The 24,102-nt window shown below is 35.6% G+C and overlaps 4 protein-coding genes across 6 annotated transcripts in view; 2 read left to right on the plus strand and 2 right to left on the minus strand.

Moving 5' to 3' along the window:
- Positions 1-2,671: 2,671 nt before the first annotated feature.
- Yippee (yippee zinc finger protein) lies at positions 2,672-6,012 on the minus strand. The gene is made up of 3 exons (XM_073085529.1): positions 5,788-6,012; positions 3,413-3,572; positions 2,672-2,929 (listed from the first exon to the last, which is right to left on the minus strand). The coding sequence occupies exons 1-3, from the start codon at positions 5,903-5,905 to the stop codon at positions 2,842-2,844; spliced, it is 366 nt and encodes a 121-aa protein (XP_072941630.1). The 5' UTR covers positions 5,906-6,012; the 3' UTR covers positions 2,672-2,841.
- Positions 6,013-6,160: 148 nt separating this feature from the next.
- LOC140751575 (TBC1 domain family member 19) lies at positions 6,161-12,574 on the plus strand. Of its 3 annotated transcripts, none has more exons than XM_073085528.1 (11): positions 6,161-6,528; positions 6,604-6,738; positions 6,923-7,097; positions 7,193-7,280; positions 7,357-7,417; positions 7,603-7,836; positions 8,170-8,307; positions 10,022-10,211; positions 10,864-10,973; positions 11,571-11,662; positions 11,891-12,574. In XM_073085528.1, exons 2-11 carry the CDS (start codon positions 6,664-6,666, stop codon positions 12,144-12,146), a joined length of 1,419 nt encoding a protein of 472 aa, XP_072941629.1. In that variant the 5' UTR covers positions 6,161-6,528; positions 6,604-6,663; the 3' UTR covers positions 12,147-12,574. The 3 variants fall into 3 exon arrangements, with proteins under 3 accessions (XP_072941629.1, XP_072941627.1, XP_072941628.1); XM_073085526.1 differs by having other exon boundaries at positions 6,161-6,523; XM_073085527.1 differs by having other exon boundaries at positions 6,161-6,523; positions 8,173-8,307.
- On the minus strand, positions 12,564-19,936 carry LOC140751574 (tRNA (carboxymethyluridine(34)-5-O)-methyltransferase ALKBH8). Its single transcript, XM_073085525.1, has 8 exons — positions 19,699-19,936; positions 19,096-19,333; positions 18,176-18,490; positions 17,148-17,307; positions 16,288-16,534; positions 15,547-15,702; positions 13,769-13,942; positions 12,564-12,974 (listed from the first exon to the last, which is right to left on the minus strand). Exons 1-8 carry the CDS (start codon positions 19,810-19,812, stop codon positions 12,582-12,584), a joined length of 1,797 nt encoding a protein of 598 aa, XP_072941626.1. The 5' UTR covers positions 19,813-19,936; the 3' UTR covers positions 12,564-12,581.
- A 1,018-nt stretch (positions 19,937-20,954) lies between these two features.
- Positions 20,955-24,102, plus strand: part of LOC140751986 (uncharacterized) — a 29,816-nt gene continuing 26,668 nt past the window's right edge. The window contains 2 exon segments of the mRNA XM_083059019.1: positions 20,955-21,409; positions 23,726-23,958. Coding sequence (XP_082915145.1) covers positions 21,250-21,409; positions 23,726-23,958 — 393 coding nt within the window. The 5' untranslated portion in view covers positions 20,955-21,249.

Below are 24,102 nucleotides of genomic sequence, written 5' to 3' on the forward strand. Positions count from 1 at the left end.
TAAAGTATCAATAAAATTTGACACATTTGAACACCGCCATTTTACGCGCTCTTTGAATGACGTCACGTAGCATGATTTGTATTAATATTGATGATAACTGTATGCACATAAAGGTATTATAAACGTTTTCCGGTTTCATCGCTATTTACAACATGGGAAAGGGTAAATAACCACTTTATAAATATTTCCTAGAATTATTGTGCAAAACCACTACTTACTATAAATACATTATATAGTCTCCCCCGACGGAATATCATCAATGGTGACTAATTGAAGCCACACATGCTAAAAAAAAAATTATTGCATTGATTTTCGCAAAAGTAACCAAACTGCATAATTACCAGTGTTTTTTCTTCTGCAAAAGATGCGAAAATACGAAAAATGTGGTGCAAGATTATAGGAAACATAAAGTATTTCCAAAATCGCATTAACATTTGCATTTACTGAAACAAACAATAATTTTAGGTAAATAAATTTAAAACATTGCGTTGATCATCATTTGAAACACACAAAATGCATTATAATCTATTATAATATTATAAATATAGGTGAAGATAGGTGATAAGTTGAAGTTGGTAGAACCCTTTGTGGTTCGACTCCGGCGGCACCAACGCCACACCTATTTCTACCTAATAACAGCAGTTTTCGGCGCTGCTGTGTTCCGGTTTGAAGGGTGTGGTAAGGGAGACAGACTTTTCCGAGGCGTTCCAGCTTAGTCCTCAGGGGTAGCGGCGCATCTGTGGCCGACCTTAGGTGGGAATATCTAATCCTATCTGGGGTTGATTACAGATGTCCATGGGCGGCAGTAGCCACTTACCATCAGGTGGACTGCATGCTCATCTGCTACTCCTATATTATAAAAAAAAGAATATTAACAAAATAAGTCATGATCAGTTAAATATTTTTGAATTGACCTATGCACAAAAACCATTTTATTCATTTTGCATATTTTAGGTAAATAGTCCGATTGTGCTTTGACAAAACTACTTTCAATCATTGTTCTTGATTATTCCTAATAATAATATGTAGAAAAATCGAACTAGGTAATAAATTACACTGTAGGAATATAGACAAAAGCAATTTTTCTCTCAAACAGTTTGAATATCGACGCCGATAAACATCGTAACACGCTATGTGACGTCATTTTTCGATTCAACCAATGGGAATGCGTTTTGCAAATTTGAATTTAGCGCGCATAATTTACGATTTTTGATTAAAGTTTTAAACAATTTAATACGAAATAAAGAAAAAATAAAGGTTTAGGTGTAATTTCAGGACCGTAATGTACCGATGAAAAAAATAACAAGCAAATCTAAATCACATGCATATTCCCTATTCTATCAAGTGCTTGAGACCTAAACTACTCAGGAGAACTTGGCTACAGTCATGTTTATTGACCTTGAGTGACAGGCAAAACATCAAATCTTTGGGAGACCGAAGATGGGCTGCTTCTTTTTAAAGAAGTGAATAAGTACTTTTTATTGTACCTACTTTGTAAAATCCTACTTCCTTTATCCGTTACGCCTTTCACGATTGGATTTACACTGTGACTTTTAGCTGAGCTAATCGTTCTTCAATTCTTCACTGGACTTCATATAAATGTTCCAACTCCTGCGCCAGATGATCACAGAGTTCTTAGTTTCTTAGGCACAGCTCTTAAGCGATTTGACAACCGATGATAGATGTCTGGTATGGTGATGTGAGAGGTGAATATAAATAAAAGGACGTCAGTTATTAGGTGGATAAAGGACATTTAGAAATAATGCAACAGGAAAATTTACTAACATAAGCATAAATAAGCATTACTTCATGTTTTCTGCTTGCTTTTCCTCCTAATTGGATATTTGTAGCAAATAGGTTATCGTCGCGTACAAGTAGGTATATACCTATTTAGGCTTCTGCACGGAAGCTTATTAAGACGTGAAGTTATAGTCCTGGTTCACTAATATCTGGTTTCTTAAATATAAGGCTGAATGTTACAGTAATAAACAAAAGATATGAACTCATCCGGAACCTCTCATTTATTTAAATCTGTTAAAATAACCATTTTTTTATTCTTATATTTCGAATTATTAATTAATTAATTAATATTATAATAATAATCTTAAAGGTATGTGAAGTCTACCAATACGCACTTGGCCAGCGCGGTGTACTATGGCCTAATCCTTCTCATTCTGAGAGGAGACCCGTGCCCAGCAGTGGGACAGTAATGGGTTGATGATTATGATGATGATTATAAAAATAGCATAAGTAATTCCAATCTTGTTTTTGTTTAAAAAACACGTTGCTGTGGGTCACCTGTATTTATTTCCTATAGGTAATCTTTTCTCTGTTAACAATTGTTGTTAGAAATCTCTATGGGAGATTTTTGGATTTAAATAGGGACTTTTAAAAGTCGGCAATTTTGGTCTGTCCTGCGTCTTGGGCGAGTTAAACCCACGCTACCCCATTAGGTATATATACTTTGTGATAAAACACACTTCGAGTGTAAAACATTGACAAAACCTAACACATCCAAAGTCACACAAGAGCAAGTTGTGCTTCTATAGGTACCTACAATATTTTATGATCTTTTGGTCAGAAACTATATCTAGATAAAATTGGTTACTTATACTAAATGCCAATATCTTATTGCAATAAATATATTTTACAAAATAAATCAAAGACATAATGAAATTGATCAACATAAACAATTTTAATTCAACCTAATTAATACACCTGTTACATCCTGTAGCAAGACATGTTTATTAATTAATAATATTCTTGCCCTTAAATAAGCATCTATTATGAAATAAGACAGAATTCACAATTTGAATTTATAAAGCCATAATTGTCTCTAATTTAATCATCATTACTAACAGGAATCTCTTCAATGCCATCTGTTTCAGTAACCAAAGCTCTTTCCAAGATCACTCTTCCTTCTTTGTATCTGAAAAATTACATTAAAAAAAATATTAAATCTGGTACAAGATAAAAATTCTATAAAATTTTGAAAAAAATATTAGAAATTTACTGGTCTAATTTACATAGATTTTTCAACCTTTTTTTTAGGCAAGTTATTAAATTGCTACTCATACAGATAGGTTGTAACTCTTTATAACCTACTTCTGACAAGAGGGCATATCAGAAATAGGCATAGTCACAAATTAAAATTCAATTCAAATCAAAATTTATTATTTTTATAAATTGATATACTTTAATTTTGTTGATGTCACATACACCAATCATCAAAATTCTATTGTAAATCGATATAGATCAAAACTATGTAATATTAGCACATTGAAGGCATATAATTATTTACATTTTTTTTTGTATATAATAGGTAGCTAGCACTATTTTCAATCAAGACTACTTAAAATAGTATATTAGATCTTTTGTGGGCCACTTAAAATAATATTTCATGATCACTTACCTCTGGTTTTCCTCAGTTGCAAACTCATATACCCATCCAAGCTTTGTGGCGCAGTTCTTGCAAGACACATCACGTACCATGTGTCTTCCAGTCAGCATAACACGATCTTGTACCTCGGAGTACACAAGGTTGACTACCTTGTGAAAAAGGAAAGCTCGACCTATGAACCATAAATTTATGATAATTATTTTAACATTGAAATCATTATGCGTAATTAAAAATAAGCACACAAACTTGCAGCATGTGTATATAGGGGGGATTACGGTTCTTACGGCGCCAAGATTTGAATGCGGATCCGTATAGATTTCGATGAGACAAGACGAAAGGTAAGAATAATTTTTTTTGATATCTCGCTTAGTTTTCGACATATCGATACTCAAAAATTATTCGAAAATTTCGATTTTTTGCGTTTTAAAAGTGAAATTGCCGAGGAACGGCGCGGCGGAAACGGGTGCGACTGATATCTCCGGATAGGGGAGGACGTGCAGAATACGGTAGAAGAAAAATGAAGAGAATTCGTTAAGAAACGGCGGAGTAAAATGAGAAAAACCAAAAATTGATTTTTGAAAAACGGAGAAAATTATATTTAAAAATTTAGAAAACGGAGAGAAACGGAAGTAGTATGTGCGAAAAGGTATCGTTGAGACGAGTATGATGGTATAAAATAATTAGAAATTGGGCAAGGGACAACGAAGTTACAGGTGATTGAAATTTGAGTTGGTATTGGTTAGGTTAGGTTAGGTTAGGTTAGGGTTAGGTTAGGTTAGTTCCACGCTCTGCAGTCCATGACGGAAAAATGGAAGGAGAGGCTGGCCCAACCCACGGCTGGCCTCAGGACTGTGGAGGCTGTCCGTCCTGTGTTAGAGGAATGGACGGACAGGCAGCATGGGTCGCTTACCTTCCGACTGGTGCAGGTACTCTCGGGGCACGGTTGTTTCGGGAGATACCTGTGCAATATGGCTGGAAGGGAGCCAACCACCGAGTGCCACCATTGTGGCTGTGACGAGGACACGGCACAGCATACACTGGAGGTATGCCCAGCCTGGGCCGATCAGCGCCGTGTGCTCATCGCTGCAGTGGGGCCGGACCTCTCTCTCCCCGCCGTTGTTAAAGCTATGGTGGGGAGCGACAGGTCCTGGTAAGGTATGAAATCCTTCTGCGAGGAAGTCATCTCGCAGAAGGAGGCTGCGGAGAGGGAGAGAGAGAGAACCTCAGACCTTCCTATCCGCAGCCGGAAAACCGGGCGTAGGAGAAGGGTTCCCCACGCCCATCTCCTACCCCCATAACGGAGGCATGGCGTAGGACACGGGGGTGTCCTGCGTCATAAATAGGCCTCGAGGTGGCGCGCGCGATGTTCCCGCGCGCACCTCAAAGATGAGGGGATGGAGCAAACTCCAACTCCATCCCAAACGGAGACGGGCCCTGCTGTGGGCAAACGCCGCTGGGACCGCGGACGAATGCTATAGCGTACCCGCAGTCCCGGCAAAGGGCGTCCAGAGGAACACCGTTTGGTTTTAGCCGGTAAGAGTCCGGCATATCCTCTCAGCTGCCCCCGCGGTAGAGAGGAACCCATGAGGGTTTCCCCACGTATAAAAAAAAAAAAAAAAGGGTTAGGTTAGGTTAGGTTAGGTTTTTTTTTATTATTATTATTATTATCATAATAATAGTGATAATCATAATAAAGGATAAAATATATCTTCAAAAAATTTTTTCAATAAAATTCCAACATTTTTAATAATGTATTTGTTTTCAAGGTATTTATTAATATCTTGAAAACTAAGCAAGATATCGAAAAAAATTATTCTTTGTTTTCGTTTTCTTTTCCAAAAATCTATCGAAATACATCATTAAAAGATTTTATTTTTTTTTATTTTTCGATTTTTAAATATCGATATCTCGAAAACTAAGCGAGATATCAAAAAAATTTATTCTTACTTTTCGTTTTGTCTCGTCGAGATCTATAAGGATCCGCATTCAAATTTTGGCGCCGTAAGAATCGTAATCGTGCCTGTATATAAACCAATCTATAAAATTAAGTAAAATCAAGCGTTATCGGAAGTTGGATGGGAAACTGCTGCGAGTTAATTTTGATGCGCATTTTCGTGATCGCTGTTAAGAGCTATTAAACCATAACAAACGCCTTATAGGCGACTTGCAAACACCGATCACGAATTGCCCACAAACACGTACCTTCCAATCCATATTGGAACGGCGTGCTCCAGCACGTAGTCCAGTACGGAGTACATTCAAGACTACACCCTACTTGTGAAGAGAGACCTGCGTCTTTAGTGTGATTTAAATGGTTGTAACCATAAAAATTATAGTCCATGTAATTTCAATCTTTGGCTCGAAAAGTGAAAACTATTTTTACCAACCTGTCGCACCAGTAAACCTTGTAGAAATCAACTCTGAACGATTCGTTAGATTTACATCGCAGGCTGCACACGAAAACAGTCGGGTTCCACCAATATGGTCGAGAAATATCTTGCCCATTGTATACCTTTATTGCTTTCTTTGTTTCAAAACACAATAAACTTCACATCAAAATGCAATTTTCTATTTATTTTGACAACACTGAGTACTGACAGACTTCGACATGACAATGACAATTTCACAATGACAGCACATTTACAGCTTAGTGCTTCTCTTTTACACTCTAGGCGTAGAAGGAGATAGTACATTTTGTCTTAAAAAATAATTGGGTATACAAATAAGTGCATCAAAATGTTAAAATTCTCAACATTTGCATAAAAACAACAATACAACTTACAGAGTTTATTGCATTATTACAATAAATAAAAAAGGAAATTTCATAGTTAGATGAAAAATTCAAAGGCTATTTCCCAATAAAAACTTGTTTACAAATTACCAAAGCAACAATATCTATTTCTTACACTTGATTACATATCATATTTGAAGTTTTGAAGTCTCATTTTTTTACATAAAGTAAACAATCTCGTCATTATTTTCTACAAAAACGCAATAGGTATATTTTTCGCGTAAAGTATCATGGAAGATCTAAAAGACGATGCAATACACCACACCGCACTAAAACTAACAGAAGAAATTAAAAATCTTTCTATATACAAATCATTTTATAGTGATATACAGGTGAGGTATGGAGATGTTTTATTATGCAAAGGTATATTAAACTACATTTATTCATTTAAAAAATAATATGAATTTAACAGAAACTCGTATCGTCTCCGAATGTGAAAAAAGAAGACTTCAAACAGACTTTACAACAGGCTATGAAAGATAAAGGTTTAGACACAAAACTCAGGAACACTATATTCCACTGGGTACGCACACAGAGTAAACAAAATGTAAGTTGATTGAGCTACACCCATTATGTAAAAAATATTTTTTATTAAGTGTGTTATCCAGTATTTCTGGTGTTGCCGTGGTCCACTAATTCACCGACACTAAAAGTATTCACGAACATTTGATTGAATTACTAATTACTTGAGAAAAATGTTATCGAGAACTGTAGTAATTTTATACTTTCAGAGACTTGATCCATTAACATCGCTATCAAAAGCCAGCGCCCAGTGGGAAAAAAGAATTCATAAATCTCTAAATTCAATGTGCTCCGATTTGGAAACCTCTTTAGCCAAAATACGAACTCAGAGTGAACAAGAAGAATTAGCAGAGAAATGGAATGAACTTAGTACCTACAATTTAGGTATATATGATAACTGCGTATATAATTGCCGATAAATTGCTGGATTTTATTTATGCACTAAAATGTAAAACCTGTTTGTTATTGGCGGTTTGCAGATTTATCAAAATACAGACCAGTATACGCTCCAAAAGATTTTTTAGAAGTTCTATTAACAATGTCTGGCTATATTCCATTCACAAAAGAGTACGTATAGTTTTATATGATTAAGAATGTTTTGGGTTCTCTTTCTCAAAATGAGAAGTATCGTCTATTTTTTCAGGGATGAACCAAAATGGGAGTTTGCGCACTTGCCACTTCAAGTAAAAACACTGGATCAATTGGTATGTCTACAAAATAAACGCTTCATCTGGTTTAAAAGATTATTCAAGTCAATACTAATTTATATGAAGTAATATTACTTTAAAAATAAAAATCGCTGTTCATTTTCAGCATTTTAATTCATCCACATTATATTATTTATATGGATAGGAATATTAAATGTTCATGTTTGATTTTCATATTGAAGCGCAAAGTTTACGTAGAATGGGCTACCGGAGAACCATTGTTGGGTGTGAATGCCAGCATGCCGAGCACAGTGCCAGGGTTCGCTACCCTCGAGGCAGAGCGCATAGGCCTGGGGGAGAGGGTGGCGGCGCTGGGCTACGCGCCCGTTATCCAGGAGTACTTGAAGAAAGGCAGCCCGCAGTGTCTTCGAGCGAGGCTCTGGTCCCAAGTGCTTGGTGCCGATGTAAAGTCACAAGTGGGTATAGGTCATTTTCCTATAAGTATTTAATACTCATTTCATATATATTATAGCTTCAGCTAGTGGCTTAATCTTCCTCATTTTGCGAGGAGACTCGTGCCCAGCATAAATAATGATAATAATTTTGATAATCTTGCAAATATAAAAAAAAAACGATAAATTTTTCGCTATGATCTCGCTGGATGCTAAATCTACAGTAAGATGATTTTAAAACTTAATGCTCTGATGATAGAGCAGGAAGGTATCTTTTCATAAAAAAAAAACTTGCTTTCACTTTACTTTACTCGTATTTATCTTTGGTATATTATATAATATTTGTTAATTTACCAGCAGGTCGGCTACTTCAACCAACTCAAAAAGAGCGTGCTCGAAGTGGACCTTATGATTGACAAGCTGATATTTAAGGACGTACAACTTACGGCATCGAATGACGATCAATACTTTGTTTTCGAAGATCTATTATATCAGGTTCCACTTTCAATTACCTATTACAACTGAAGCATTAGAGCGACATGCTGAATTTTTATGCTTTTTAGTATTGCAGATAAATAATAACAAATCAAAGAAAATATTCAAGTCGAGGAACTTGAGCATTTTTATATTATTTTGTTTTTTAAATTTCTAAATCTGAAACGACGCTCATAAAAATCAAGCTATCCTATCCTTGTGTCATAATCTTGTTAGGCTCATTGACATATTAAGGGAGATACCTATAATAAAATTAAAAGAAAAAATAACTTTTTAAAAATAAGCTTTTATTATTTGTTAATAAAAAAGAACTTGTAATTAAAAACGCATTATAACACCTGAAATGTTTTTTGTTTGTCAATCACCAATGTAACACGTTTTTATTTATAAAAAAGCGTGTTAAACATGTGTCTGATATAAAAACGCAAATATTTAATACATCGCTTAAATTATTTTTAACTTTTTAGTTCTTTTTATTAACAAGTAATATGTTATTAAAAAGTTTTTTTTTTGCTTTTGATTTTATTTTTAACTTTTTAGTATTGTGTCTATCGGTTATCTAGCCCGTGGTTATCATCTAGTACCAAAGTACTCGTTAAGACGATCAATACGAGCCCCAACTTGATGGCGTTGCCCCGTTTAATTACAGAGTTCTTTTAGCCATCTTCGAGCAGCGTCATCAGACCCTTTTTTTGTTTACGAGGGGGAAACCTTCAAAAGGTACCCGGTGCCGTGGGAGCGACACAGGGTTATGTGGGACTCTTACCGCACTAAAGCCCCCCCGGTGGCCGTCCTCGGCGCTGCGTAGAGGACTCCGGGATCTCCAACGGAACGCAACCAGAGTCCTCTTAGCGCTATGCCCCGTCGGGCTCCGCCCAGCTTGATGCTCACCACACCGTCTGGTGTGCACGACGGTATGCGACCACACATAAAGCCGGCCCTCCCGGGGTCGCTGGCGGGGCGCTTTGAGCTTCCACTCTTGCCGTCCGCAACCCCGGAAGCCCCCTTTTAGTCGCCTCTTACGACAGGCAGAGAATACCGTAGCCCTATTCTGGTCCCGGAACTACAGGAACCCTGTCCATCAGACCCTGGTTACACTCTAGCACCAAAGTACTCATTAAAACGAATCATACGAACCCAAACTCGATACGGTTCACTTAATTACCGAGTGCCTATGACCATTACTGATCCTAATTACTTATTTCTAGCAGCAAAGTTTTATGTGAAATAAAATCCGTCTCTCTTTCTTGATTTTTTTTGGGTTGGTTGAACAAAAATATGTACGTGATCCACCATTTCGTACTGGCGGCCATCTTGGATTTGAGTTTTTTTATACCTATGTGTTTTATTCTTCGATCATGGTATTGTTGATCGAAGGTTGTATTTTATTAGTTAAGCCCTTTCATTTGATACCCATATTGGGTGGGTTGTCGCCGTAATATGTACGCCGCCATGTTGTTACGGCGGCCATATTGAATTGACTACAAAACTAAATTTATATGATTACATTGTCACGCGTAATACAGATAATATATGACAAATTTCAGCTCAATCGGACACTGGAAAGTGGATGAAATTTAGCTTGCAAAATTTCATTACAAACACTGGGTCAACTAAACTAACGACTAAATAAAAGCTTGTAAAAATCGGTGTGGTGAGAGATACGCTTCATGAAATAAGTAGTCTGAATTTAATTATGTGTTGGGGTGTTGAGGTGATGCTGTGCTTCTCGCGCGACGGCGAGGTGGCATCGCGGCTGCGCGCGGGCGGCGGCGGCGCGGCGGGCGGCGCGGCGAGCGCGAGGGGCGGCGGCGCGCTGGCCGTCAGCGTGCGCGGCCGCCTCGGGGACGCCACCGCCTTCCCGCCCAGCGCCGTCATCCCCTTCCACGGGTTCACCATGTACGGTACGGTATACTCGTGCTTCTCCTGCAGCGACACGGTCAACGTGCAGCCACCTACAGGAATTTGTGATTGGCTTCCATAGATAAGTATAGATATTTCACCGCCTTGTAATTGAAGAAAACGGCTGACAAATGTGTCAGCCATTTAATGGCTTTCATGGTGTAATTTACGCGGAACAATGCCGACATGTGCAGGTAAGTGGTGCAAAAACAGAGATCGAAGAAAAAGTGCGGAGAAATATCGTTTCATTCGTAAATGATCTAAAAAAACTACATTTTTTAAAATATTTTTCAAACACGAAAATGGATGACGGTGTTCAGTTGTCAAAACTAGTTACATTTTCTTGTTAGGAGTGAGAAATTTTTACTAAACTATGTTGGCTTCATGTAAAGGGAATCTAACTAAATTGCACATACGTTGCCACTTCTAAGGATTAAAATGGTCGCTTCGTATGTGAGTCAGCTCAACCTAAACGCAGATCTGCTACACGCAAGTAGTACAAGTAGATATGGTGGTCATCGGCACTAACTTCGACAAGCTTACAGACATCCGTTTCCAACAGGCTTCATGAAATGTGGAATTTATTACTCAACAAATTTAAAGATAGGTCAATAATTATAAGCAAACCCTAAAAGAATTTTATTTTTCTTATAGCGACACCATTTTGTTACCTATACGATGATCCAATCGAACTGTACTTCATGTTCCGAGCGTTCTACATCCGATATTGGCATCGGTTGCACAATATCTCAACACACCCCCAGGTAGAGTATATTTATTTGTATATAAGTATATAAAATAACAGTTTCTTCCTTCATCGGTTATAGATTTAACCGGGGATTTGCATTCTCTTACTGAAAAATCACTTATCGAACATTTTAAGTTCTAAGTTATCGAAAAAAATCTGTTTGAGTTTGGCTACAAATATGAGCAGTGATTGGTAGATCATATTTTACATAAACCGTGCAACTTCCTATTACTAAAATAGTTGTCGTTAACCTATTAACACCACAGCTGGGTATAGATCTCCTCTTAAAGTGAGATGGGTTAGGACATAGTCCAATGCTTTGGGCAAGTGCGAATTGGTAGACTTCGAGGTTTCCTCACGATGTTTTCCTTAAACTAAGTAACTTTGAAAATTCTCGAAACTCGGATAAACTCGGAACTTCCGACTTAGAGGCCTAGTATATAGGCAATATCAACCAATAGGCTATAACCAGAGTGGTACCAATACAGAAGTACTTACTATAACTGAAATAAATAACTTCAACGAAAAAATAACACAAATCAGAAGCACCCAAAAAACTGTCGGCATTCACGCATTTCACACATATTTTTATGTTTCAAAATTATCCTTCCAGGGAATAGTCTCACTATGTCTTCTATATGAAAGACTTCTAGAAGCCAATGAGCCCCTTCTATGGATACATTTTAGAAATATTAACATTAATCCGTAAGTACCTTACAAATCATAAGTGATTAATAGTAACAATAATAAATAGTCATTAATCATACAATCATACTATGTAATAATTGTTAGCATCCATTTTGCAATTTTTGTGTCAATTTTGTGTTACAAATACACCGTAGTCACACGACTTGTCAGTTGTATTTCTGTAAGTAAGCGATAATTAATTTCTAAAAGATCAAAACGGTTATTTTAAAATAATTATATTTTTAGCATACGCGTTGTGTTCAAATGGCTCATGCGAGCGTTCAGCGGCCATCTGGCGCCGGACCAGCTCTTGCTACTGTGGGACGCCATCCTGGGCTACGATTGCCTAGAGATCCTGCCATTGCTAGCGTTGGCTATATTGAGCTTCAGAAAAGAGAATATATTTCAAGTCAATACGTTGCAAAACGTCGATGCGGTTCTAGCAGACCTGTCTACCATATCCGTCATACCCTTGCTGCAATTAGCTCTGATGAAGTCTTAAAATGGTTGTGACGGAATTTGTTGTAGTTTTGCGAGTAACAGTAAACGAGACAAAATATGTGTTGCATTATATCTTTTAAATCAAATGTTAATACATAAAAAATATACGCCCGCGTATACCCTACTCAAGTGAACTCGTAATGATACATTATATGGTATATGTAATTTTGTCTTTAGCACAGTGTGAGTATATTTATGCATGTTTATTCCTTGTTACACTATTTTTGTCAGTGATTTGAGCAATTAATGGTTTAAAATATTTGTTACATTGTGTTATTAATCTAATTTTAAGACCGTTTTTTGTTCAATATTATTTTGTTTGTTATCTGTGTATGCTGTGGAATGTGTTACTGTTATGACCAATATCCCTAATGTTCAGATACATGTAATGAGTTTTAGCAACAATAAAGTAGAAATCTGTTGTTTAAATCATTTATTACAATTTCTTACAAATCACACACCAGTTCCCTTCCTCGTAAAAGCTACTTTCGACCATCAAATCGGATGAATCGCACAGTAGTTCCAACTCTCCTTCTTCGAAAACGTGATAGTATCTGAGCAAAGTTTCTGTCGGTTGAACGGACAGTTTATTTCCATCAGACGTGCGTAGTTTCCAAGGCACTAACAAATCATTGTGTTGGAACTGCGTTCGGTTTTCGTGCACGGGTAGCTTAACACCTGCCATCGTTGGCACTACGACTGAACTCCCCTCCTTAGATGGACAAATGTAGTTGGATTTCGATTGGTCTTTCGCCCAAACCGTAATTAATGCTCGTCCGCCCGGTCGCAAGAGCCGTGCTATGGTAGAGATTGCTTGTTTTCTTCTTGCCTTTAAATAATAACAACACATTATTTATTTAGGAATGTAGCCTTCGTATATAAGGGCTCTTTCACACTAGAGTTCTGAAATATTTTTTAATCGACAATTCAATAATTCAAGAAACGCCAAAAAATATCAGTTTTTTGTATGGGAATCTTAATTATTCTTAACTTTTTTATTATTTGTCATAGCGCGCATAGCAATACACATTTTATAGAAATTTCAAGTCTATCTCTTATGGTACAAAAGCTAAGTGCCGTGTCACTTACAGATAGACGGAGATTGTTAAGGCAGTGGCGGACTAAGGTCGTCGGAAGCTCGGGGCAAAAAGTTGACTGGAGGCCCTTAGTGTAAATATTCGTTATCTTTTTTCTTTTTATTTTTTTGCCGACTTAGGTATACACATTTCATAGATGGTTTGATGCTGACGACCTATTTTTTAGCAACTGTGTTTGGAGGCCTTCAGGATCGGAGGCACGGGGCGTACCGCAACCCCCTCCCCCTTAAACCGCTAGAGCGTTAAGGGTTCCGTTTTTACCCTGCGGAACCTTAAAAACCGTTCGGAATCGGCATCGCACCGACATTCAGTATCGCCACCTATTACACCCGGTAACCACCATACCTTTAATTATGGCCACATAGAGCGCGCATTCTAGCGCCGCGCTAGGGCGTTAGCGCTAGAAGTAAGTCCTAACGCCGCTGAATTGTATCGTACCGAGTTACTAGTGAGCGGTCACACAGAGCGGCGCGGTAAAATATACGTTCTGTCCGTCCGGGCCTTAAAAGCTACGTGATGCACCCACCGGGCTGCTGAAGTGGTGTACGACGCCGACGCAGATGGCGGCGTCCGCGCAGCGCGGCCGCAGCGGCGCGGCCAGCAGGTCCAGCCGCAGCGCCGCGCGCGCGCCGCTCCCCGCCGGCGGCCGCGCGCTGCGCTCGCACGCCGCCAGCAGCCGCGCGCTGCGCTCGCACGCCACCTGCACACGCACGGTGTTGTCACTCGCAGACAAACAAGTAAAGATGTAAAGAAAAAGTTTATTTTAATTTATTCTTTTTCTCTATGTACTTTTTTTCTATTGTCTATTTATTTGAGATGTTTAATTTAATGTCACATAAATTTAAATAGAAAAATGTTTTAGTGGAATAAAAAGCATGTCTGCTTTATCGTTAGGCTCAAACATAAAAAAAACGGTATTTTACAACTAGTCCACCTGTTGCTCTTAAAGTATTCTCTCCAGGTACTATACCTAAAATCCACCTATTTCCATTCTTACTATGTTTTTTTTATATAATATAGGAGTAGCTGATGAGCATGCAGTCCACCTGATGGTAAGTAGCCACTGCCACCAATGAACGTATGTCACCAATGAAAGTTGGAGTGATGAAATTATAGGATATCATTCCTGTTGTTACAAGGAATTTAGAGCAAAATCTAAATATTTGTCTTATGAAAGGTAAGTCCATGATTATTATTTTATTTTTAAATAAATAAGAAATAATTTTGTAAGTTCATATTTTTACGTACATATCTGAAAAACAAAAAAAAATGGAGTAGTTAATGATGGCATATAATCTGTAAATTTTGCAAAATTCTTTGAATAATAATTATAGAAAGTATATTTTTCATATTTTCTTCAAGAATTTAGTTTATAGGATAAATATATTTGAAATATATTTTTGAAAATAGTTAAATTTTCCACGTGCTTTCAATTTACTCCATTAACAGTCGGAAAATTCTGTTACACTCGGAAATCCTCGATTGTTCTCGAGAATGCCTGTAAATTAAATTATCAATTGCCATTCAATATATTTTATATTGCATAGAAAATAATCTATGCACATAATTTCTTTATGATTTGAATTTATATTCTTATATAACTATATTTTACTAAGAATTTATATAATGTAATTTCAGTTTTCCTAAAGTCCTAAATTACAAATCTTGTAGGATTAATAAAAGTTACCCTTTTTTTTGTAGGACATTGTTTTATTTAGATAAAAATTATATTATATTACTAATAAAAAAAAATCCTGCGGAATTAACATCTTTTCAGCGTAGGTCCGAGACGACATACCATGCAATTTGTAGGACAATGCATGGTAGACATGGTACCAAGTGCATGGTAGACTATGTAAATGTTAGACAGCCAATAAAAAAAAAAAGCTGGTTAGTAATTTTTTTCATGACCTTGTTTATGATACATGTTGGAGAGGGGGGACACCTTAAAAAAAACTTATATTTTGTAGGACAAATATTTTTTCACGTTATTTAAATAATTATCTTGATAATTAACAAAGAAAAATTTGGTTAGTAATAAATTTTTAGAATTCGTCCGGTCAACATATTTTATCCTTGCTGCCCCTATCAAGCTACCATTTACCAACATTGCTGTAAGGAAAAATGTTGGGCGTCTTGTCGAAACGAAGCTACTCACGAAAAATCAGCTTGTTAGTAATAAATGATGAATACTATACCAGGGATCCTGTACTAGTAGTAGTTTGATGACTTTCAAGAAGTATTCTATATGAATCAATTTTGAATAAATGAAATTTGAATTTGAATATTTACACCTTAACTCACCTGAAATATATCTCCTCTTGGTAATATATTCTTCCCGTTACCAGCGCCCAGATCGAGCAGCACGGAGCCCGCAGGCACACCTTGGACGAACTCCACCACCTTAGGCCACGGTTTGTGACGCGTTGTGCTGAAGTGGTGAGCTATTTGCTCGTACACCTATAAATAGTCGTAATATTTTCATTAGACTAACATTGAGCTAGCTAAAATCGACCACCTATAGAGTGTTTCTATTCCGCCTCCGCCAGCGGAAATAGCTTTTAACGTTGCTTTGTTTAAAAACCGAAATTTTGCGCGATTATGTAGCCGCCGTGGTGACATAGTCGCGCCATCACAGCAGAAAAAGCTGACAATCGCGACCATTCCTTTACACTTTTGTATTAATATTACTATGTCTAACATTTTGAAGGTGGAAGAACCCTTTGTGGTTCGACTCCGGCGGCACCACCGCCACACCTATTTTTGCGCCTAATAACAGCAGTGTTAGGCGATGCTGTGTTTCGTTTTGAAGGGTGTGGTAAGGGAGACATACTTTACCGAGGCGTTCCAGCTTAGTCCTCAGGGGTAGCGGCGCATCTATGGCTGACCTCAGGTAGGAATATCTAATCCTATCTGGGGTTGATTACAGATGTCCATGGGCGGCAGTAGCCACTTACCATCAGGTGAACCGCATGTTCGTCTGTTACTTCTACATTATAAAAAAAAATAACATTGCTTTGTATTAAATTTTATAAAAATTCAAACCTGGTGAACGTGTAAATCCTCCAACTTCGATGCCACTTGATCTTCGATCTCTACATCGGGGACGCTGTCACACAGGGCCTTATACCCACAGTTGCAGGGACCCTCCCTCGTCTTCCTGAATGTTAGTGACATTCTCGTGCCTCGCGGGACTGTCTCATGGGTTACAATTTTGACTGGATCCCCCTCTGTCCTCATTTCAATGATAGGGTCCCATGTACGCGATTGGATGCCGTGTTGCCAATCGTACCTAGAAATGATAATTCGTTAATGGATTAACCATCTATTAGTCAGTTGTTGGAAGAAAATCACACTCCTAGAAGTTTTATTCTCTGTTTTATAATTGAGAAATCAATCAAGAAGGAGAATCAAGAAGAAAAAGATCAAAAAAGAATCAAGAAATCCCTCCTTAATGCTCCTCTACTTATTTAAAAAAAAACTGCACTTTTAAACTTACTGTATATCTCATAGATTAATAAAATACCAATCAGTCAAAAACATTTCTAAATAAAATAGTATAATTTACATAAAATCTTCTACACTGTGTTACATACAAAGAAACATTCATTTATATATCTTATATATAAAATTCTCGTATCACAATGTTAGTTACCATACTCCTCCGTAACGGCTTTACCGATTTTCACCAAATTTTATATGCATATTCAGTAGGTCGGAGAATCGGCTACTATTTATTTTTCATACCCCTAAGTGATAAGGGTTGTTCACCCTTAACATTTTTTTATTTATATGGCAACACAATGTTTGTCGGGTCAGCTAGTTTTATATAAGTATGTATATTTATAGGTTGTTGGCAATATACATACATACATGCATACATATACATACATGAATAAACTTACCGTGCCTCACCTTGCATAACAAGGATGGATTTGGCAGGTAGCACAATTGGTACATATTTTCCACTGTGATGTCTCCAGTCCATAACCACACTGGAGCCCAGGGACACTGATATGATAGTATTACCGAATGAACTGTGCCTATCTACATGGGATGGAATACCTGTAAAAACAAAATAGCATGTCTCCATAACTGAAAGATACATTACTTAACGCACACTGCGACAGATAGATGAAATGAATGAAACCTCCAGATGTATTGCTTTAAGGAACAATAGAAGCATCTGTTCAAACTATCATCAACATCATCATCAACCCATTAACGTCCTACTGCTGGGCACGGGTCTCCTCCCATAATGAGAAGGATTAGGCCATAGTCCGCCGCGCTGGCCAAGTGCGTATTGGTAGACTTCACATACCTTTGAGATTATTTTTTCTCTGAGGTATGCAGGTTTCCTCACAATGTTTTCCTTCACCGTTTAGCAAGTGATAATTAAGTTCAAACTATATTCACAGTCAATCTTATCAAATTGTGCATATACTACAAATCTGTCATTGATAAGTATTATGTATATAGCTTTGAATTCGAAAACCAAAAAAATTAGATAATTTGATAAATCTTACTTTTAACTTTTTGCTCAATGGGAATAATAATGTTTAACTGAGGTTAAAAATATATTTTTGAATAGTTAAATATAAGTTTATACATAAATCATAGATTAGTAAAGATCCTCCTAACAAGATCGCTTGTATCAAGAAAATGTAACGTTTTGACAATTATCACTGTCAATTATTTTCGTGTTTGAAAAATATTTTTAAATTGTTTATGAATGAAACGATATTTCTTCGCACTTTTTCTTCGATTTCGTGTCTTAACTGCGCATGTCGGCATTATTCCGCGTAAATTACACCATCACAGCCATTAAACGGCTGACAGAATTGTCACCTGTTTAAGTCATTTAATGGCTTCCTTCAATTCAAGGCGGTGAAATATCTATACTTATCTATGACATAAATGAACAATAAAATACCTTGTCCAGGGCTGTATTTATTAACCGTCAACTGATCTGGTGTTTCAAAATCAACTCCATGTTCTCTCAGCCTTTCCCAGAACAAATTACATTGATCCGGTATATGCTTCTCTAAAGGAGATGTAAGATCCACATCATTGCTACCATATCTAAACTCATAGCCGTAATGTTTCACTTGTCTGTTTTTCAAAGATGAAGGTTCTACCCAATCAAATAATTCAATTAATTGCCTCTCTTCTTCTTCAGATATAAAGTCCTCAATAATTGTAAGTCCATTAGGATTATTGTATGGACATACTAGTTCAGTATTAGGTACTGCAAAATAATACATTATTTAAACTCAGTGACAATAGAAAATACAAAATAAAAATTTGTATAAAAAGATTAAACACAAGCTTTTTGTAACAATATGAAGGTGGTAGAACTGCTTGTGGTCCAATTCAAAGTCTTTTGATTGCTGCTGCATTTTGATATGAAGGGTGTGTTAAGGAAGACCTACTTATCTGAGGGTTCCAACTTACTCCTAAGGGTTAACAATGCATTTGTGGCTAACCTCCTAATATTATGCAGTTGATTACAGATGACCGTGGGCAGCAATAATCACTTACCATCAGGTGGACTGCATGTTCATTTATTACTTCTGTATTATAAAAAAGGTGAACTGCATTAGTGTATGTTACTGCTATAATTGTGTTTATATTATTTTCTGTTAATGTTAACACATATACTTTGTTTGATTTTGTTTGATTTTGTTCTATGCCATTTACTATCAAAATAAATAAAAAAAAAACATTTTGACAAAAAGTGGAGTTGGCTGATTTGCAAATTAAGGTATCAATATCCAAAAAAATCACATATCAAAAGGTAGCTTTGTTTAGTGTTAACAAACATAGGATAGTGTACCTTGGAAAATTCATTACCATTATCAACATAGTTCATGTATATTGGTGGCCCTCTATCATCTATCTTTGCTTTTCCATTACAAGTATTGTAAAACAGCTCAGCATCCTCCGTGTTACTGAACACCACAAACGAGTAGGATGCTCCCTTCAATGCTATAAATTTTGTAAGCTTAATTCCACCCAAATTTTGTAACATTTTCAATATTGACTTTTTTTCAAGACCTGTTGCTTGGCCAACATTACATAGGATTATATTCTGAAAAATTAATTTGGCAAAAATATTAATAGTTTTTTTATAAGGATATTCAGTTCAATGTTGTCAGTCATACAACGTAGATAAGGTTTGCTAGTTAACTCTTAATTCGCAAGTGTTCATGCATATGTGTGTAAATTACAAGTGAAATTTCCACACTCTTCTAACTATTATAGTCATATTCGGCAATATTACGTTAAGGTTAAATTCCAAAAAAGTGATATTTTTATTACGTATAATTGTTGATCTTTTGTATGTACAAAAGTTCAGCAATATAAAAATTTGAAAGGCCAAAATTCATATAACCTATTCTTCTTTATGGCTTTAGTTTTATATATACATAATACAAACAAACAATAAATACTCACTGGTCCTGGTTCGTCTTTAAATACTATTCCTAAAGTACTTTTCAACCGTGCCGCAAACCTTCTTCTTTTTCTTTCCGCCTTTTTATCAATTTCCATATTATCAATATTATACATATATTGATTGTTAAATTGGAGAATACGTACGTATATGATAAATACGTCAGTTAAAGTTTAATTAACGTTTTCGACATAATTTCGGTGTGTGATAACTTTGACAGTTCACTTCGATTCCATTTTCTCGATAGGGATGGATCTAAAATCGATTAATAGAAGAATCGATGTTTTTTAACCAAAAATTCAATATCTAGTACTGGATCGATTACTGAGTCGATAATGCATCCTAGAAAATAGAACTTTATTTTTTTTCTATTTCAATAACAACCATAAAATTATTTATTTGGATGTACTGCCCCGCCTCATTTGAAAAAATGAATGGTTTTCAGATAATTATTCAAAAACTCGTTACATTGATTTCTACTCAATTTCTTTCGCCACTTCTCAAATATAGGAAAATACGAACTCAAAAACCAAATCGAAATAAGATCAATTTTTGGAAAGTCGTTTCTTAGGCCTCGATTTTTTTTTGTGAATCGATTTATCAGACTTTGATTCAAATCGATTTAAAAACGATATTTTTTCAAAATGATCGTACTTATTCCACGATTCCATTGTGATGATGTGCCTGCCTATTGTGAAATTGGCAGATGACAGTAAATTTTTTGCAGTCAGTCGTTAAGGGCTAGTTAAGATTTTTTTAAATAGGTCCGATGATGTATATCATTTTTATTGTTTAATCACTAATCCTTAAAAAAATACAATTTATTTTTCTCACTTATTAAAATAAATAATTTATCTGTAATATACTCCATATTGTTTGCAAAATGCAAGGATTCATAGAGTTTGTTATAAAACCACTTTTTATTGAATTATAAATAAATATCATTATGAGTAATTAATTATTAAGTAACATTTTACAGATCACTACCTTATTAGTCATTTATAGATTAACGCATTCAGTTTTCATAAGCCCATGTTTGATTTTATCAACATTAGGATGTTAAATATTATATCTATGTTATTTACAATTATAATTACTAAATATATGAAATTTTAAGTAATAAAATAAACTATAAACTAAACAAGGACTTATTTACAAAATATACAAGAAAATTATAAATAAAATAAGCCATCTAAAATGTTTGATGTTTCGTAAACAGCAACTTTTAACCAATGACGTATGTAGGTACGTCAAACGTCAATGATAAAAATGAAAAATATTGAACTGTCGTAATCGTATGATGTGTCGTGCCATAATAAAATTATATTAATATTTTGTTATTGTTTGAACTTACTGCGGTAAAGTCGTGCTCGTGTAATATTTGCAAATAAAATCGTTGAAAGTGTCGTGCTGTAAAAGTTATTTCAAAAGTTTGTTGAATCGAATATTAAATTCGTTCATTATTTGAATGCAGTCGTGACGAAATAAGTGCAAACAAGATCGAATTTTATTATTATTTTTTTTCATTTGTGACGGTGCATGCGAGTACAATAATGAACTTATCGTTTGCTGGTTGCGGCTTTCTTGGTATTTACCATGTCGGTGTTGCGGTGTGCTTTAAGAAATACGCGCCACATTTGTTGTTAGGAAAAATATCTGGAGCCTCGTTTGGAGCCATTTCAGCATGCTGTCTGCTTTGTGACCTGCCTATAGGTAAACAAGTGTGTTAAATATCAAATTTCATCTATGACTATTACAATTTTAAATATGATTTAATTTTATAAAGCTAAATGACTTGCTTCTTATGACAATGTCCCTTTTTTTAGGGTTCTGTAACCAAAGGTTAAAAACGAAACTCTATTATCAAGCTGCCACTGTCTGTCCATCTGCCTGTCTGTCACAGAGCTCTATCTCATGAACTGTATTTAATTTGTTCCTGTTTTCTTGGTTCTTAAAGTAAAAAATGTAGAACCCATGTCTTAGTTTAATCATTGCATTCCTATAAGAAGATATAAAGATGAATTGGAGTTCTATTTGAAGTTGGCTACAGGTGCATTGCTATACCTGAGTAAGATGAAACATCTGAAAATTAGTTCAATAATATGAATCTGTAAAATTGTCTGACAAATTAAAATTTCGAAGACTAATGTTTTTTATCTGTATTAAGAAAAAGAACAAACTTAAGAACCTCAATTTTAAAGTAACACAAAATCTTCTATTTAATATGTATATGAATATAAATAAAAAGGACTTATTGGTTTATTATATTAGGGATGGTAGTCCTCCCTTATTAGCCTGGCAGAGGAAAAATTATTCTGAACTTATAAGTAGAATATAAGCTTTTCTTCTATGCCACTATATTATTGGTACTGCTATGTGACATCACTATAATTTTATGAGTTTTAGGTCATGTGGTACAAAATAGGTCTAGCCTCTAATTTTTCTCATTTTTTTTTCTCATTGTATGCTTAGGGGAAAATTAAAACATTATTTATATACAACTTTGAGTACAATGCATTTGTTATCAAGAAAATTACAAATAAATTTTAACAACTTGTAAACATTATCTATACATGTTTTTAATGTTCTGTATAACAATACGTCAAGATAATAGCTCTACTTCTTATAAAAATAATAAACTTACGCATAAAGGACAATGGTGACTAATACTATCCCTCCCTTCCAGCCCATAGTCTTATTTTCCTGGCTCAGTCACCAGCCGGCTTGCCACCAATACCTGGAAATGCTGCTATTGATCTGTTTTATGACTGATAGTCTTGATCTACATGTATAACAAAAATATTATCAATTCTGACATATAAGTCAATATTTTTTAAAATAGTATTTTTTGTTTGCTCATTATTTAAAAAAAGGTTTTAGTGTCGTGTTAATAATAATGGCTAGTGCGTAGCTTTTGCCTTAATTAAAAAAAATACCATTGGTTACATGAACATAGTAATTCTTGACAGAAATTGCAATTTTTAATTACCCACAGTCCCTTATATTTTGGTAGATCAGTAACCTTTAAATAAACAAATATTACAATTTCAACATTATCTTGTTGTTGTGGACACAACTAGGCTTGTCAACTTTGTTTTCAAGTTATGATAAGGGTATTCTCTTGGCACATGATAATGAATAGGGAAGATGTAGGCATCCAAGTTTTGTTGATGGGTATGTAATCTAAAATTAATAATTGGCCATATTATGAACACACAATGTATGCCTGTAATTAAATACAACTGCAAATCATAAGACTTATCCGTAAAATACATATCAATACCTTAATTCGCAAACCAGCCAACTCCACTTTTTTCCGAAATGTTTTATTTATTTATTTTGATTTCATACAACGCCATTTATTATCAAAATAAATATAAAAAAGCAGAGTTGGCTGGTTTGCGAATTAAGGTATCAATATATAGAAGTTAATATACTTAAAGAAGCTAATGTTAGTCTCAAAATTATTTGGGATTAAAATTTTAAAATCCTACTTGAGAAGATTGATACAAAGATACTGTTGTTGTTTTTTTATGATTTAGAAGAAAATATGCTTAATAAGCAGCAGTGATAGCCTAGTGGTTAAGAAACGCGGCCTCTCGATCGAGGGGTCCGAGGTTCAAATCCCAGGCACGCACCTCTGATTTTCAAATTTATGTGCGTATTAGAAATTAATTATCACTTGCTTAAACGGTGAAGGAAAACATCGTGAGGAAACCTGCATACCTGAGAGATTTATAAAAAATCTTAAAGGTATGTGAAGTCTACCAATACGCACTTGGCCAGCACGGTGGACTATGGCCTAATCCTTCTCATTCTGAGAGGAGACCCGTGCCCAGCAGTGGGACAGTAATGGGTTGATGATGATGATGATGCTTAATATTAAAAAAATATATATACTTTTGATGTCTATGTAAAATGTGGTTCCCAGTTAATTTAAAAGAGTGCAGTATTTTTTTGGCTTTCCTTTAAATTAATAAACTATCAACCCATATCATAAACATATATAATATATTCATTTTTTTTTAGGTGAACTCACAAGTGATGTACTAAGTGTAGTAGGCCAAGCGAGGGCCGGTTCATTAGGACCCTTTAGCCCATCATTCAACATCCAAAATGTACTCCTGGAAGGCATGCAAAAGTATTTGCCAATGGATGTCCATAAGATAGTCAGTGGCAAGCTTCACATATCATTAACAAGGGTATATGATGGCCAGAATGTTATTGTGTCAGAGTTTCCGACTAGAGAAGATCTACTGCAGGCAAGTATTTTGAAATTAAGGTGGCTGGTCAGTCTAACTAATGTTATAAATGGTAAATTTATTTCTAAAATTACAGACAACATCTTGATGAGTATGCACCAAATGACAATTACTGGTGATTTTCGCACATGGACATCTGTAATC

The sequence above is a fragment of the Epargyreus clarus genome, unplaced genomic scaffold (assembly GCF_041222505.1).
Source record: "Epargyreus clarus isolate Ecla_fem2 unplaced genomic scaffold, WU_Ecla_fem_2.2 ptg000023l, whole genome shotgun sequence".
NCBI lineage: Eukaryota > Metazoa > Arthropoda > Insecta > Lepidoptera > Hesperiidae > Epargyreus > Epargyreus clarus.